Below are 16,801 nucleotides of genomic sequence, written 5' to 3'. Positions count from 1 at the left end.
TTTAGCGGTCTGCAGGAGACAGGCAGGTAGGGACACAAGCTATAAATATATGAGGCAGGACAGAAAGGTTGGCCAACTGAATTCCAGATAAAGAAATTGCTACATTGCCTTTCTTCAAACCAAATTAAAAGCCATCAGTAAAGGTGGGGAGGTGAAACAATCCTCTGATATGACCTTAACCCCAAATTATCATTTCTTGTGCCCCAGACACTTTACAATACTGAAGCATGGAATAAAATTCACGATATTTCACAGTAGTTTTCATACAAATAAATTGTATCCACATTTCTCTCCTAGATAAATACACTGTACTCTACTGAACAAATCCAAATGTTGCCACTAGGGTAACCCAATTCCTCGTAAGAGGAATTGTTTCAGGGGGACAGGATCTTTGCTGAATGGCTAACCAAATGCTTTCTGCAAATATTAGAGCTATGTCAAAAAAAATATGCTCAATCTTTAAATTATAGAGTATATAAATTGTGTTAATCTTAATATTTATAGATCACAAGATCTTAGATGTCTGTAAACTCTGTTGACTAGAACACTTTTCTGTTTGCTAACAAAAGGCTGTAACAAGCAGAGACGCCAGCTCCAGAGAGCCTGGACCTTTGGTTCCCTCTCCCCTCTGCTCACTGAGCACTATTAGCCTGTCTGCCTGTTTAAGTTGCTTTTTCTCCCTGCAACTGGTCTATACGGTGGGTGGTGAAGGCTGATGGTAGGAGGCAGATGCCACTGAGCATGTGGAAGGGTAGGCCAATGGCTGGTCTTCAGAGCTGGCAAGGAGCCAGCTCGTGACTAGCTGTGAAAAGAGTTCAAGACAATCTATTAAAATTTAATATGAAGCAAAGTAAAATATTAAGCAGGGACCCACAGCCCTTGGTCACCGGAGAGAGAATACTGAAAGGAATCTGTTACAATTGGTGCTTTGGTGGCCTTTTAAAAACGTGCATGGTTTTTGTTTGCAGAGAACATGGGGTCGCTTCAGACTACATGGAAGTGCGTGGGGCGGAGGGGTGGCTGGCTGGAGCATCCCTTCAGGGCTGATGCGGCAGCAGCTCTGGGGAGCGCATCACAGAGCAACGGAGAGGGGCCTCCCGGGGAGCCTGGCAAGGCTGGGCTTGGCCTGATGGCTCGGTACAAGGCAATGTTTTGGAGAGCTGCCTATCATGTACGTGATTACTGGCATGTTAAGCCAGCTCATAATTAATAAAAAAAAGAAGTTTTTCATCTAATGCAAAAATGTTAAAGCTTGCACTCAGATAAGGTGTTTTCTCTGTATCCAAACTATTTAAATGATGGAAGAATGTCAGAGTGAATTTTCAAGAATACGTAGGCACCTAAATGAACTGACTTAAAATAATTAAAAAAAAAAAACCAATACAAAACAAAACAATGGAAGTTAAAACGAAGCACCTATAAAAATCAGGTCCCAAGTTCTGAGGTACGTTAAGGCTGTAGATTTCAAGGTCACGCAGAGATAGCTGAGTTGGGTTTGATGACAGGCACCGACACCAGTCCAGCCTTGGCAACCTGGGGCTTAGCACTGCTAATGCACACTGCTCACAGCGAGGGTAGATTAACCCTTGACATGAGTCTATGCCCCACCACAGAAACTAGCCCATTACAGCCAGCTTTGGTGTCCTTACCACACTGCAGCCTTAGCAGATCAGCCTTTATGCATATTGCTCCCATATAAAGGTAATCATTGTCAACAGCATACTAATTATTTCCTTGTTTAGTTTTCAAATTAGTAATTTACCGTTTAAAACAATAACAATAATTCCAAACAGTATTTCATGCACTTTCTATCAAAAATATTAGTAGCTGATGCTTACCTAAATTAATGCTGCACTAATAATGGAAACTACAATATGATCTCTAAAACACAACGCTAAATGCTAATGAGCGTTTCTACTTGAATACATGGAAAGGATGAGGATGTGGGCGGATGCACTACAAACATCTACACACACTCTGTGGGAAAAGAGTTAAAAAAAAGAAAATAAAATGAGGATTCACAGAAAGCACAGAGTTATCACCTTGAATCATACTGGGGAAGTGGAGAGGAATAGCTGCAAAATAATTTAGAAAGCAAATGGGAAAAATTAATTTAAGATAATTAGAGGCAAGCAACTGAAAATATCAATAATAAGCTCAAAGGAAAAGTAACAATCAGAAAAATAACAAAAGCAACACATTCAAAGGCCAACTTTAGAAATTATTTGGCTTTTGCTTCACATATCGTGACCTATGTCATATAAAATATGCTACACATGGAAAAAAAATCCGAAAGGAAGTGTTCGTTTAATTAGGCAGCACAAGTCCATAATTTCTTTGAGAAATGCAGAAGCACATGGAGAAGAGAAAAGCATTTGCCATTTGCTTAGGTCAACAGAGAATTTATTGTAACACAACTTCTTTATTTAATTCCCAAAACATGCTCTACTGTGCCATGGAAAACCAGTTCTTGCACTTTTCTATAGCAGTTTATTTTCCAAAGTATTATGTACAAAGATATGTATGGCAGGATACCTGAAAGGAGTATCAGTCCATGCCATTCATTACATTGCTTTCAAAAACGAGTTCTTCCGTGTGTACAGGAGGTTGGAGTAAACTATAATTAATCTGATGTATTCCACCTTGCAAGACTGCATTCGGTATTTCTGAGTTTCTCAATATGGAAGGCAGCGTGACACATTAATTTCTTTCTTTCAGCCAAGAGTTAAAACCAAGGAGTTAAAAAAGGCAACATGAAGAGAGCACACCCACATTTTAGTTCGGGAAAGTTGCATGAGTAAGCTCACATCTGAAAGCCGAAGGTCATTTTGGTGAAGGGTCTCTACCCTTCCAGAGGCCTCAAGATTCCTGACACATTTCAATGTGCTGCTTACAGTGGACCCTGTTCAAAATATATGCTGGCAAAACAACTTATCTGAACTCAAAAAGAAAAATATGAAACATTACCTTGGCTTAAAAAAAGGAAAAACCAGAAGAGTCAAAATTACTGCCAACAATTCCTTCTTTCTTCCCCTTTCACTGATACGTCGCTGGGTCTCCACATCCTGCTCCCAAAATTCCCCTTCTGCCTCAGTTAAGAAATTGGAACAAACTTTGATGCTCTCTTCTGACAGTGGGTAAATGGGGAAAAGAACAACCCCAGAGCACGGACTGCAGAGGGGAGCTCCCCCCGCATGGCACATTGCAGAGCTCAGGGGAGGATAAGGAATGCAAAGAGCAGTGGGGTCAGGCCCTGGCCGCAGGGTGACCCGGACCATGAGAGCTGCTGACAGCAGGCGACCCCAGCCGGTGTACCTCTGCCTATGGCCACAGAAAGAACTGGGGACAAAGCACCGTGAACTAGCAGAAAAGGAGTTGCTTTTCAGAAAAAGACTGGCAGAAGAGAAGTGAAAAGTCACAATCCTCTGCATATCAGATGCGCTGAGGTACTGGAAGATGTGAAGAGAACATCTGTTGATTGCCCCTAGATGAAGATAACAGGCAAAACCAAAGTATCATATCACAATATGGGGCCACAATTGAAAAGAAAATAAACAATGAGTGAGGGTTTTTTTTCCTAACAAAGGAACTGAGTCATCACACCATCATTTCTGATGGACTTTATCTGTCAAATGAGAAACGTGACAGGTCAGAAAAGCTATACCTGTTTGGAGAATATTCTGGTGCTCAGATCCCATCCCTCCCCTGCAGTCCCACAGTTTGCTCCACTGCTGCAGGTCTGCAGCCCTTCCCCTCTGGGCAGCAGCTAAGGGCATGTCTACAGGGACTGATGTACAAAGGGAGCAAATCTGAAGTAGTTGATGCAAAAGACCCCAAGTCCACAGAATGTATGTTTTGGAGAGTTGGAACCATTAGTGAGCATGCTGAAGAACTAAGGGCAGATAAGTATTGTCCCAGAGGACTGGCAGGATGCAAACATCAGACCTATTTTGTGTCAGGATGAAAAGGAGCCAGAAAATTTTAGACCAATCAGGCTAACCCCGATTACCAGAAATATTCAGGAATAAATTATCCAACAATCAATCTATAAGGGCCTAAAGGATAATCAAGAGATTACAACTCACCTACCACCAGTCTTCAAAATAAAAACAAGCCAAAATATAAGTGGCAAGAGTAACTCATATCAAATGAATTTAACTTCCTTCTTTGACAGGGTAACTTACCCAGTGGATGTGTGGATGTATTGTCTTGGTATTTCACAATAAGCAACTGAGGTATAGTATAGATAAGGTAAGTGCACAATCATCTGAGAAGTTACCTCAAAAGAGATACTATCAGTGCTTTACTGTTAAACTGAAAGGAAACTTCAAGTGGAGATTTCTCTGTGCTGTCCTGGGCCAGGTACTAAGCTAATGTTTTCATTCATGACTTGAACACTGGACAGAACGAAGGTCTGAAAAGTCTTTGGAAAACCGGATCAGAGTTAAAAGCTATCTTGCTAGAATGCAAAAAGGGTCTGGAACCAACAAACTGAAATACAGTAAAGGCAAACGCAAACAGAGGGAAGAAACCAAACGCATAAGCACAAAACATAGAAAAAACAACCAGACTGCAGAATTTCACAAAAGATCCAAGGGATTTTAGCAGATCACAAACATCTGTCAACAGAAACTGCGGTTACCAAAATGATAATTGTCTTTGTGGGATTGCTTAAGATTAGGTGTGTCATGGGTCAGACCAAAGAGGTAGTGATCCTGTCCTAGCCAGAACTGGTGACATGTCTTTGGGAGTTTGGTGCCCAAACTGGCTTAGAAATAAGCTATCATCGAAGATAGGAGAGCCAGGGGACAGCAGCAAGAACGCATTGAAATGTGGAAAGCACCACCTAGGAGGATCCGGGACATTTTAGTCTATAAAAGAGAGGATTACATGTCTTCCAACATATAAGCCATTGTTAGGAGACTAGTAAGATATTGTTCTCCATGACTACTATGGATACGACAAGAAATAGGCTTAATCTGTAGGAAAGAAATTTTTAGTTGAATATCAGGGGAAGAAATATTGTAACAAGGGATAGTGAACTACTGAATCTGGAGGACTCTAGAATCTTCTTTTTAGTGACTATGAAGAAATTAAACATATTTCAGGATTGACTTGACTACATTTTATCCTGCTGTAATGCAAATGGGTGGACTACCAGCTCTCCGAGGTCCTTTGCTGACACACCTCTCCACAATAACCAGCAGACTTCAGCTTTTCATACTGCAGTTCTTGAAATTTCAACTCTAGCATTGACCATATGCAGTGTTTTATCAGCTCAGGACCCAAAAATCCACCGTTGTATCATGCTGTTCAGCAGAAACAGGTCCTTACGTGTATTGTTGGGCTGTAGCTTTAGATTTGTGGGACTTGCTGCTATTTTGGAACTGAAATCTTTTGGTATGTGCTGCACTCATTTTCACTATAAGAATGTAATTAGTCACAAAACGGGGAACTAAATTAAAAAGGATATGAAATTTTATGTCCTGATCTTGAAAATTAAACAACAAATATTTATACTAGACAATCTCATACGCAATGATTCCTTTCACTTACACATTTATTTGTAAATTTTTAAAATACAAAATTCAAACATTACTACTATTGCATTTAAATCAAGTCTATGTGGTACTGTCAAGAAGCACCACAACTACAGTGATTACTTATAAATAAATGAATAGTAGCACAAAAGTCAAACTACATATACAGGAGTTTGGAGGTATAAATAAAATAAGAATTTAAGTTAAAGCCCCCCATTTTTTTCTCTATGAAAGAACAGAAAGCATAACATTATACCTCTGTTTTTGTATTCCAAATAATTTAATACAATTCAAACAAAATCACCTTATGACACTTAAAAGCAAAGCATAAGTAACGCAAAAAGCAAAACAGGACTATTAAAGAGAAGCCTGTGGGATTACAATGTTTTGGCATTGAGAAAATTAAGTGCAGAAGCAAGGTTTTGGTTTGATATGCAAGAATCTAGACTGACTCCTGTTATTAAGCACCCTCATTGAAGTCAGTGTGAATTTTGCCACTGGCTTCAGCTGGAGCAGGAATAGGCATGTTATCAGCCATTACAGCAGGCTGTATTCTTCAGCTAACAGTACACTTCCACATTTAAAGGTAAAGGAAATCTGTTAAGTGACCTACCCAGAATGGATGGGACTCGAAACAAGGTTAACATTGTCCAAGGTGTCTGCAGCCCAGCTATAGTGTCTGAGAGAATCAGAATCAAACTCCCTTTGGAACGTCAGGTGCTTAAAAACATAATAAAAAAAGATAAATTGAAATTCAAAATTAACATGAAACACACTTGTCTTAAATACAAGCTTGTTAATATAATTCTGTTAAATTTAGATCTGGACCCTTTCCACATAACAGTCCTGATATTCCAGGTGTTATATTACTGGAAACCCCATAAAAGAAACATGGAATCCACAGACAAATTAATCTTACATATCTTCAAACATTCTTTCTGCCCGCTTTTCCCCACTTCCTTCAGTTACAACTATGTCTCTCTCCAATCTTTACTTACTTGTTAAAAAGATTGAAAAAAAATTACCATTTGTACTGCAATCATACACCATCTAGACAGACAGTATAATATTCCCCCACAGAAAATGCCATTGGATAGATCCTTATTCAAGCAGAACCTATGAATAACTTCACTGCGAGTTTAATTGAAGCTGTGAATGCATGATCAAGCTCCCGATGGGAGGAGGGTTTAATTTGTCTTTATACATGTACAACCAACATGAACACTGTTTTCTGGAGTGCCACTGTCCCCACTCATCTCTATAAAAATAGCTTTAACCCTGTGAAGCGCTGGCACACTGGTGCTATAATTAACTGCCCCACCTGACAGACATTGAGGTGTAATTTGTTTCTCGAGGCTGCCCATGGACACGCGCATGCACGCTCATGCGTTCTGTGCCCCATAACAAGGTCTCACACTATAAATCCTCTTATCTGTATAGCAAAGCCGTTCTAGTAAAATCTTTTTTCTTTCTTTGTTTCTTTTTCCTGGGAAATTAAACAAATGAAATCTTCAAATACTGTATGCCCATATTTCCAGGGTGATATGAAAGCTTCTAAAAAATTTAAGAAGCACTGTCAGAAGTTACATCAATAAAACTAAGTCAAGATGCTGTCATGCCACACAAACAGACTATCTTCACCCAAGATGGTGTTAAAGATGTCAGTGTTTCCTCTAGGTAGGTTGTTTTCTGCTTACAGGCAAATACATCTAGAGAGAACAGAGTCTGTGAAGACTAAAACCTTATAGGCTGTTTTCAAATTAAATTCTGGGGGTTCAAGTCAAACCTGAGCCAAGCACACACTTCTACACAGGGAATTTTTATTATTTCCACCTTTTTTTTTTTGTTATGTACTGGCACATACAGGTAGTGCAAATGAATTATTTTGAATGGAAATTAGTAGTAAATCTGGCAAAGTCATAAACACACAAAAATACTTCTGTTGAGAAGCATCCACAAGATAAGCAAGCAGATAGTGCTCTGTTGTTGGTCAGAACCTGTAACCCTCCCATCACCCTGGGGTTTCCAAAAAACTTATCTCTTTAGACATTTATTTTATTTCAGATAAGCATCCCAGGTTTCCTGACAAAAACCATCGACATTATAATTTACTGCCAATCAATAGAAACATCTGCAGGGTACAACTTTGCTCTGTCCTCTGTCCAACACTGTGGCACACGGCTTGATGCCTCCTTCTTTTGCTACCTTAACTCTTTTATTAGGATCTTCCCTTAATTTTTTTGCTGTAAGATATGTACTTTAGGCCTGATGATTCAAGCACAGACAAAATAAGGGGCAAACTTGCACGTTAAACACCAAAATACAGCATCAGACATAAAAGATAAAACAAATGCCATTAAAACAATTGCAATTAAGCAACAGCAGTGGCTTTAATTAGCACCATTTTGAAAAATGTATCATAATTTAGTTTAATGAAGACAGTTTTCTAACTCTTTCCAATAGAACACTAGGGATTCTCCCACATTTCCCTGAAGAGCCCACAGTTTAGGCAGGGAAGCCATCTAACTTCGTACGAGCTCGTACCGAGTATGTTATTACTTTTGATACCAAACAGTGTAAGATCCAGACAGTTGGTCTCAGAAGTTGTAAAAATTTAGATAAACAAAAATAAATTTATTCCTTTGCTCAGTGATTAACGTTATCATCAAAAATAGGGCAAAACAAAGAAACATAAGAAATGCGTTAAGAACAACACCACAATTTAGTGTTTGCCATTCAAATGCCTGCTAAGCCATAACAGTGTCACTGCACTGAGGTCCAGGCATGCACCAGGACACATACATCAACAAATAATGTGTTTGCTGTAACAGAAGAAAAACGTTAAAGCTCCTCCAGCAGTGTGATACAGAAAACTAAACGTAGGGCCACATAATTTCCAAGGAAATACCACCACTCTAAAATAATTTATGTTAGTTAGAGCTGCTACTGTGCTCATCAAGTTGCTGTAACGTTTGCTTACATGAATACATGGGGTTCCCTGGGCTATTCCTTTGTCCTGAGATACTGTCTGTACATCAGGTGACTATATTTTTTAATGCATTCCTTTCTGACAAAGTGCACTCAAACAGATCTTTTGGACATATCTACAGCCAGCAAAAGCACAAAGCCGGCAGCCAATAACTTTGGCAGAGAAAGAGAGTAGGAAAACCTAATAGCCGGACACATGCATCTTACACACAGCACACATCTGTTGATCTCATTTTGTCAGTCTGTTGAGGTGCTGGATTTTCCAGACAGGCAAAAAAATCTTCCTGTGTAAGTTGCAATATAAGCAGTCCGGAAGATGGTACATCATCAGTGACATCAAATCACAGGATTCATCCTGTGTTTGGTCAGGTCCCAGTGTTCCCTCCCTGGACTGAGGGAGATTAAATATGCATTGCTAAAGGGCGTGGCATCGTTAGATGCAAATGCATGTATAAAAATACTGATGGTTCTGCTGGCAAGGATCCTGCTGGTTGCATAACTGAACATCCAGGCTGTGTAATATCAGAGTTCAGCAAACAGAAGAATTTATGCTTCCTCCCAGATGAATTTATCTAGACAGAAGAGATTCAGCAAGCTGCTATGTAACGGACAACCTGATTCATCCTGCCTTTGGCTGATTAAATTCAGAGGCTGATGTAAATTATTCCATGGAGAAAGACATTCAGATTTGGTCTGAGTTGCTGCATCCATGGTAATGCATCAGGACACAGAAATTTTAACTTTGCTCCAGCCAGGTTATGAGGCACAGTATGGCCTAGACTCAGATTTCCCTGTTGAACAGGGTAGGCAATAAACCACCAAATGCAAACAATGGAGAATACCTCGACTTCTCAGGGAATTATTAGAAACTCTCCTCTAATATCCAACATGTTATGCTGGCAGTCAGGTTCAGTAAAGACTGGTTTCAAATCTTCCTCGTTTTATTCTTTTTAGACTCCCAAGTCTCCCAGTGACCTTGGGGAGGGGTCGCCGTGGGATCTTCTATTTTAACCTGATCAAGAGGTTGACAAATGCCCCTTTCTCTTTTATATACTTATATTTGTGATAAAATTAATTCCCTTTACTCTCAGAATTTGCTGTTGAACTCCAGACAGGTCTGAGCTTTACAAAAGAAGAGAAACTGAATAGCAGATAGGCAATGGCTCAGTCCTTCAAAGTAGTGTGATACCCCAAAACAGTTTAAACTCCTATCAGTTTCCAGATGGACTTTTAAGATATTAGTTTTGATCCACAATGATCTTTGTTCTTGTGAATTCTATTGTTGGAACACAAGATGGTTTTTTCCCCTGCTTTCTATTGCCATAGCAGAGATTATCTAGAAGCCCAGTAATGTACAGAGAGAGGGATGGGAAGAAGAGAGGCAGGGGTATTCTCCATCTCCCAAATGCATTCCTGCCGCTTCAGCCAAAGAGCTGTAAAGCTTACCACCATAGGTTTGGGCTGGGCTGAAGAACAGAGGAATTCCAGACGATGGATATATTTTTTGTCAGGACTTGAAGCCTTAACAGAAAATTTTAGCTGGGCTCCCTTTTTCATGAAGATAGTTTGTTGCTTTACTGTCGTTTGTTTTTCAGGGGATCATGGTTTTAGTAACCTCTCAAGACAGGACTGACATTTTTTTCCACTACTACCTTCACCATTCCTGATCCCCTCCTGGACTTGAGAAACTTGAATTTTATCTAGAGGATTAAGATTAGGATAACATTTACAACTAGACTGTCAGCCAGGCCTCCAGCCTGCCTTCATTTTACATGACAAATTTGGACCAGCGCTGAACTGCGATAATTGCACAATCGTTGCTGGACAAAAACTGGAATGACAAAAATATGAAGCCTATAAATGCAATGAAAACAGCCTACACTACTTCTCAGCACCAGCACTAGAAGGTTTTCATATTTGTTGTCTTCTCAGCTCAAGAGCCAGCACTACAAGAGATCCTCCAGAAAACAGAGAGGTCCATGACCACTTGTGGAGAATATGAAGTTTGCCCTAAAGTAGAGCTCCTGTACACGATGTGGTGTCACTGCAACACCTCCATGTAGAGAGAGTAATTCTTATTTTTCTAGTGGAATTTTTGTAATACAAAACAGTTAATGGTGCGCACCTTGAACAACATCCTTCAGGAGTTATTCAGCATAGTGCTGCTTTTAAGTCTTGTTATTTGATCAAATGCACCCTAGCTGCTAAATAAATGCCATCTAGTTTGATGGTAATCACAAAAATGGCCAGAATCATAAAGCAACGTAGTATGTTCTCAGACTGAAGGGCCTTCCTCTCCTCTGAAACTTCCATCATATCAAGAAGACTTAACGAAGGCTTAGGAGTAGGAAGTGTCAGAGTAACTCTAAGTTCTCAGCCCTGAAATATCATTTCTTGTTCCCAGTGCCAGTAGTGGTAGATTGTATTTTCTGACTTCAAAACAAACAAAAGGAACAAAATTACTGCTATGCAATGTTCAGAAACTCTCCCTAGCTGGCTGTTACAAGTCAAGGTTATTGGAGGTTTACAGCATTTCACCTGAAAGTAACAACCTAATAATAAACAACCAGTTGCTAAAGAGAGCATTCTGCCATTGTCATAATGGTACCAAAACTGTGTGCAAAAGCTGTGGTAAAACTGGATAAAATTACACTACACTAGAATTTACAGACTAATACAATCAAGGTTTAAAGTGCTTGAGTCCTGCTCTGTGGACCCTTTCCCCCGTGAAAGCATCCTCTGAGATCAATAAGCCCCTGTGCAGGAATACTTCCTGCTGCTGAGAGGTACCTCTGTGAAAACAGCAGCAGAAAACCTCTGTTTCATTATAATCCACCTTATGCTCTTCCAGGACATAAACAACAGTTCTGCTCCACACTCCTTTAATTCCCAAGTAAAGATTTCTGTGTGAATTTTTATTCAGCTTTCTAGAAGATCTTTGGCTTCTGTGTATCAAGAAACTCTTGAGTAATTCAGTTAGATTTGAAAATCTGAAGCAAGTCTACCAAGCAAAATGCTGAGGAGCTCACAAACAAAGCATACGGTACCCTATCATCTCAAGCATTAGCTTTTAGAAAGACTTCCCCACACTATAATCAGGTCAAAAGATTCTGCTTTTGTTGTATTAGTCATTGCACAAATGTTTGGAAGATACATAAACTGGTTAGTGCATAATAGGTTAATCTTTATAAGGCCAAATTCTTCCCAAGGGTGGAAAAACAAGGACAGCAGCTGGAGTCCCCTCCATGTGGACAGAACAGGCGAACGTAATCCCCGGGCTATACAGTACAGACAAAGGTTGCTTAGTGTAAAACACATTTCTCCCAGCTTATCAAAGCACTCTAAGGATCCACGTAACATTAAGCTCACAGATGCTCCCATTGACTTCAATGGACAACCTCATATTCAGAAACATAACTGGTACCTTAAAGATTCTCTTGGTTTGGGACCCCATTGCACTCTCTCTTTCAGGATCAAAACCACAATGTGGTAAACCCACAATTTCTCTCAGCTCCTTTCTTCTCCTTTTTCAATAGTTAAGAGAGTAGTGATAATCTCTGCAAGCACGGCTGAGTGCTGCAGACTGTCATCCCCTATAAATACGAAGCATGAATACCCGGTGGCAGAGACGCAGCACGTACCTGATCCTTTGCTGGTACCAGCAGTTCTTCAATCATCATGCTGTCTCGGGCATAAGAACTTCTGTTCAGCGTGTAGGACCTATCCGAACTGAAGGAGCGGAGGCTGTTGTATTTACCATTTATCATAGAAAGTGCAGATGACAATGAGATGAACAAAAAATAAAAATAAAAAAAATTAATACATGCAACTTCCAGGGATAGCATAAGATGGCAAAATATACATAATCTGTGAAATAAATACAAGGGAAAAAATGAATAGTAAGTATTTGACTATAGTTAAATATCCCCTTCCCTACAATATACATAAGCAAAATCACAACAGATGTTTACTGATTTGGCAGTAATGCCGTCGCTTTAGAATAAATCCAGAAATGTGTATTCAAGTATTTAGATGAACTTTGATAAATGTCTTCATGCCCTAATCCTGAAAGGAGACCCATGCGGGTAGGTCCCAGGGGAGCTGTCGGTAGGTTAGAGCGCCTGCCCATATGGCTCAGATGGCTGAAGCAGGTTTAACTAAGAGCATCTTTTATGTGTTGTCGTTCTCTTTGTGGCTGAACCACTTTTGACTTTGTTATAAACACCCTAGTTATTCCTTTAGTTAGAAAAAAGGATAATAATTTTGAAATGAAAGAAAAGAAATTTGCTTATTGATGATTAAATACAGATTCCAATGCTTTGGGGATTATTTTGTGCATGTTAGACTATTTAGAAATAACTATGATCACTCTGAATGTGTTGCAATTAAATCAACGTAGGAGTGTGTTACACTTAACCCTGGAAGATACATTATGGTATGTGCTAAAAACATGCTGCAGGCCTAGACATGCTTGCTACGTGACAAAAAATAAAGTAGTAAAAAATGTGAGTTAATAAAAAGCAACATCCAACAACATGTTACACTTTTGAACTAGCAACACTTTTCAGACTCAAAACTCTACAACTTGTTTCATGCATTTTGTAGTTGTTAATCAAACTTTTCTAGTCCCTTAGCACACGTTCATCCTCCTGCTGGAAGCAGAACTGAGATCTTAATTACACACTGTAGGCATATGTTAAGCAGACTTTTACATGATAAAGGGCATAAAGAAATCAAGTTATATTTGTTATGACAGAGGGATATTCTCTAAGGCTGAGCCCACCACCACCCCCCCCGCCCAAAAATAAAAGCATGTCACTTTCCAATGCTGAATAACATGAAGATGAGCAATGGCAGCAGCAGAAAGATGTAACACGATGCCATGCCTTCTTACCTGACTTTTGGACTAAAGCAATTTACAGTGGAAAAGAAACAGGAGAAATAGAAAGCAAAGAATCAGACGGGAAAAGCAAGATGTTATGGCTGGATGGCTTATATATTTAATGTGTTTATTTCTTAATGTTACACTCAGAATCAGTAGTAAGATACATCCACAGAACACTTTTTGCTAAATAAAATACTTGACAGGAAAAACGCTGTTATTTGTCTCCTCTGAGCATAACATGTGCAATGTAAAAAATGAGTTACGCAGCAACAAATAGTAATGGCACTGCTAAAATCAGAAGCATGGGAATATTACATTTCTCTCAAAGAAAAGATAAAATGAGGTTGAACCCTCAGATCTACCTAACAGATCTTGACTGTGAAATTCTGCTCTCCCACTGGCACAGTGAGAATTTAGACATGTGCGGGAAGAGTACTGTAATGAGTAAAAGGTGTCCTGCAAACCAGTGCCCAGCTCTGTACACAAAGTGCACTCCCTCTCCACCATCACCGCAGTACTTCAGACCTGACCACATCTGATAGTGCTGTATGATGACCTTGCTCACACCAACTTGTCTTTAAAAGCAGCATGTCAGCTTTGTTAATTAAGTTTACAAAGACACAAGATTCTCCCTTCAGATCTGTTTTGCTGATGTTCTAGCTAATGGACTATTTAAGCGCATTTTGGCATTCCCTGTGAATGTATTATTACATAAATACTTATTAACTTACCTAAAAATTGTAAGTGAAGTAAAACATGGCTGGGCACTACTAAAGAGCAAATTTGCACTGCATGCTTGCATTTTTAATGTGACCGTAACAAACAAGACTGAAGGGTAGACATCTAAGCTTTACCTTATGGGAGTTGCCATTCACTGTTAGACAATGAACTCACTTTTTAAAACCGATCTTTAAACTACAGCATAGGAAAAAGTCCTCAGGGCTCCAGCTTATGAGGTTTAATTATTAGCTTCAGTACGATTCAACTGTCAGTTAAATACATTGCAAATCTATGGAAGTAATCTCTGCTCATACAGCTTTAATTGTTTTGAGCAATGCACAGTGCAGGCTTTAGCAAGATTCAAAAATGAAATCTAAAACGTTGATCTAGAAACACCTGAGTTGAAATCAACATTAGTCAGATATTATATTAAGTTTACAATATTTTATCAGATTCACAGAAACTTTGGCCTGTTTTCTCTAACACATAATCCGTTCCCTGCCAAATGAAACCCTACAACAAATTTAGGGTACACCTGCTTTTTCATTTTTGGGAGCATTTTTCTTTAATATTGGCTGCCTTGGTTGGATTACTCACTAGCACCTTTAAAGAAATAAAAGCACCAAAATAGCAAAATGATTGTTGTTCAGTTTTTCTGGCACTTACATTCTTCAGCTAAATTAGTCCATTAAGGAATACTCTAATGTGAGTATCAATCTGACCAGCGGTAGTGAAAAGAAACCTGTTTGTGCTGGCTGTTCTAGGTCAGTTTCTAGACCAGTTGCAAACTGCTAGCAAAGAGGTGCCTTGGTTCAGAGCATGAGCAGATACCAGAAAAAGTGAATACTTAGTTTTCTGTATCACTGCCATAAAAAGCCAACATGAATAAAGAATATGAAATAAAACTGCAATGAACATAGGCTTTAAAGGCGCAGTGTTATCATAACATGGAAGTACACCCCCTCTACTTTGTTTCGAAATAGACTCCAGCTTTGTGTGAAAGAGCACGCTTGGTTTGTAAAAACTTGTAACTGTGGTGACACACAAACACGAGAAACAGCAAATACAATACCTGGCGGAGCGGGCTCCCAGGCTAAAGCCCATGTATCCTTCAGCAGGCAAAGAATCATCTCCCAACTCTTTCAGATCCTGGGGTCCGAGGTATTTGTCCGTATCACCTGTCATTGCATCCTCACCTGCCAGTACAAAAGCCAGGCTGAAATCAGAAGCTACATGTATTGTAAATGTTTGTGTGCTTAGTAAGTCATAACGCCCTTCTCTGCTTGCCAGCAAGGAATCAATCCCATCACCCCCACTTTCCCTGAGGCTCTTTCCATGTAGTATGTCAATTATCCACCCTGTGAACAGGCCTGAGAAAATAATTTTATTGGGGGCAAACGTAAGAAGCAAAACTCCACCTTGACATAAATCCAATGAAGTTACACGAGGGATGACTTTTGCCCAATCGTTTAAGCAAGCTAAAGAGTTCTTCTGTACTTTGCACCATTGCACTCACTTTTGCTTTCCTTACCAAAAAGCCCGAGCTGACAAACTAAAGTTAGGTTATTCTGTATGCCAAAAAAAAAAACCACCACTTGGCTGTGAGAGAGAGCCTCGTTGCCCAGCTGTACTGAAAAGTGCAGCAAGCTTGAATGGACGCCGAAGAAAAAAGAGGCCCGCCTTCCACCTTAGGTGCGTCTCAGTAACCTTTCCAAGTTTGAATGTAAAACGGGATTTTTTTTTTTTTTTTTTTTTTTAATGAACTGCTTCACACTCCCAGGTTGATTTTCTGAAGCCCCTTCACGGCACAGCTAGCGGGGGCGAGGGCAGGGCTCACCCGCAGCCCCGCGGGAGCAGAACAAAGCCTTGCGCAAATCGGCGCTGCCGCCCGGAGGGTCCGGCAGCCAAAATCCACCGACGCGAGGCGGTCACCCGTCGAAAAACGCCAGACTTGTGATACGCGGACATCGACCGAGAATGGTTAGTTTTTTTCGAAAAAAAATTAAAGGAAGGAAAGTTAAATCTTCGGAGAGGAGGGCAGATGCCGGAAAGGGTTAACGGAGCAGCTCACTCTCGCTAGCAGCATTTGCATACCATTACATCATGCAAACCTACATTCCTGCATTGACAGAGCAAGTCCAAAATATGCCTTTTGCAGTTGTAGGATTTTTTTTTTTCCCTGTTCCTTCGACAACACAGAGCAGAGAGAGCTCCCTGTAAGCTCATTACTTGCCGACATTCACGCTCTCCTTCTTTGTTGTGAACGCATTTTAGGTGTGTAAAAGTTCCACAACAGAGAAGTTTAACAGCGTGTTCTCGAAGGTAAGTGACTCCGCAACCCCAGCTATACGTTTCCCACTTTCATTCAGAGTTTAGACTAGTTTCCATTCACTTAACTCAGGAAACCACCGGCGAGCTCTGGTTTTAAACTAACAATCAATTCTAAAAATACCCCTTCAGCTACTGCTTTGCAAACGGCAAACAAACAGACCAACTTTCTCCTCCAGCCCAGCAACAACCAGTATTTTAAGTAACAGTTTAAAAGCTAAAATGTTCATAACATTCCAGAAAGCATTCAAAAAACCAGAAACAGAAACATTATATATTAAGTTAAACTTTAAAAAGTCTTACTGTTTTGGAAAGCCATTTTCACCAGCCTGGTCTATAA

The 16,801-nt window shown here is 39.9% G+C and overlaps 1 protein-coding gene across 1 annotated transcript in view; it reads right to left on the bottom strand.

Annotated features, from left to right (window-relative positions):
- Positions 1-16,801, bottom strand: part of ANK3 (ankyrin 3) — a 210,693-nt gene that overhangs the window by 59,329 nt on the left and 134,563 nt on the right. The window contains exons 24-26 of the mRNA XM_075154275.1: positions 15,206-15,329; positions 12,170-12,272; positions 6,154-6,260 (exon numbers count right to left, since the gene is read on the bottom strand). Coding sequence (XP_075010376.1) covers positions 6,154-6,260; positions 12,170-12,272; positions 15,206-15,329 — 334 coding nt within the window. The remainder of the gene's footprint in view (positions 1-6,153; positions 6,261-12,169; positions 12,273-15,205; positions 15,330-16,801) is intronic.

This window comes from Calonectris borealis, chromosome 7, assembly GCF_964195595.1.
Source record: "Calonectris borealis chromosome 7, bCalBor7.hap1.2, whole genome shotgun sequence".
NCBI classification, from domain to species: Eukaryota; Metazoa; Chordata; class Aves; order Procellariiformes; family Procellariidae; genus Calonectris; species Calonectris borealis.
This window is presented reverse-complemented; position numbering and strand designations above follow the sequence as displayed.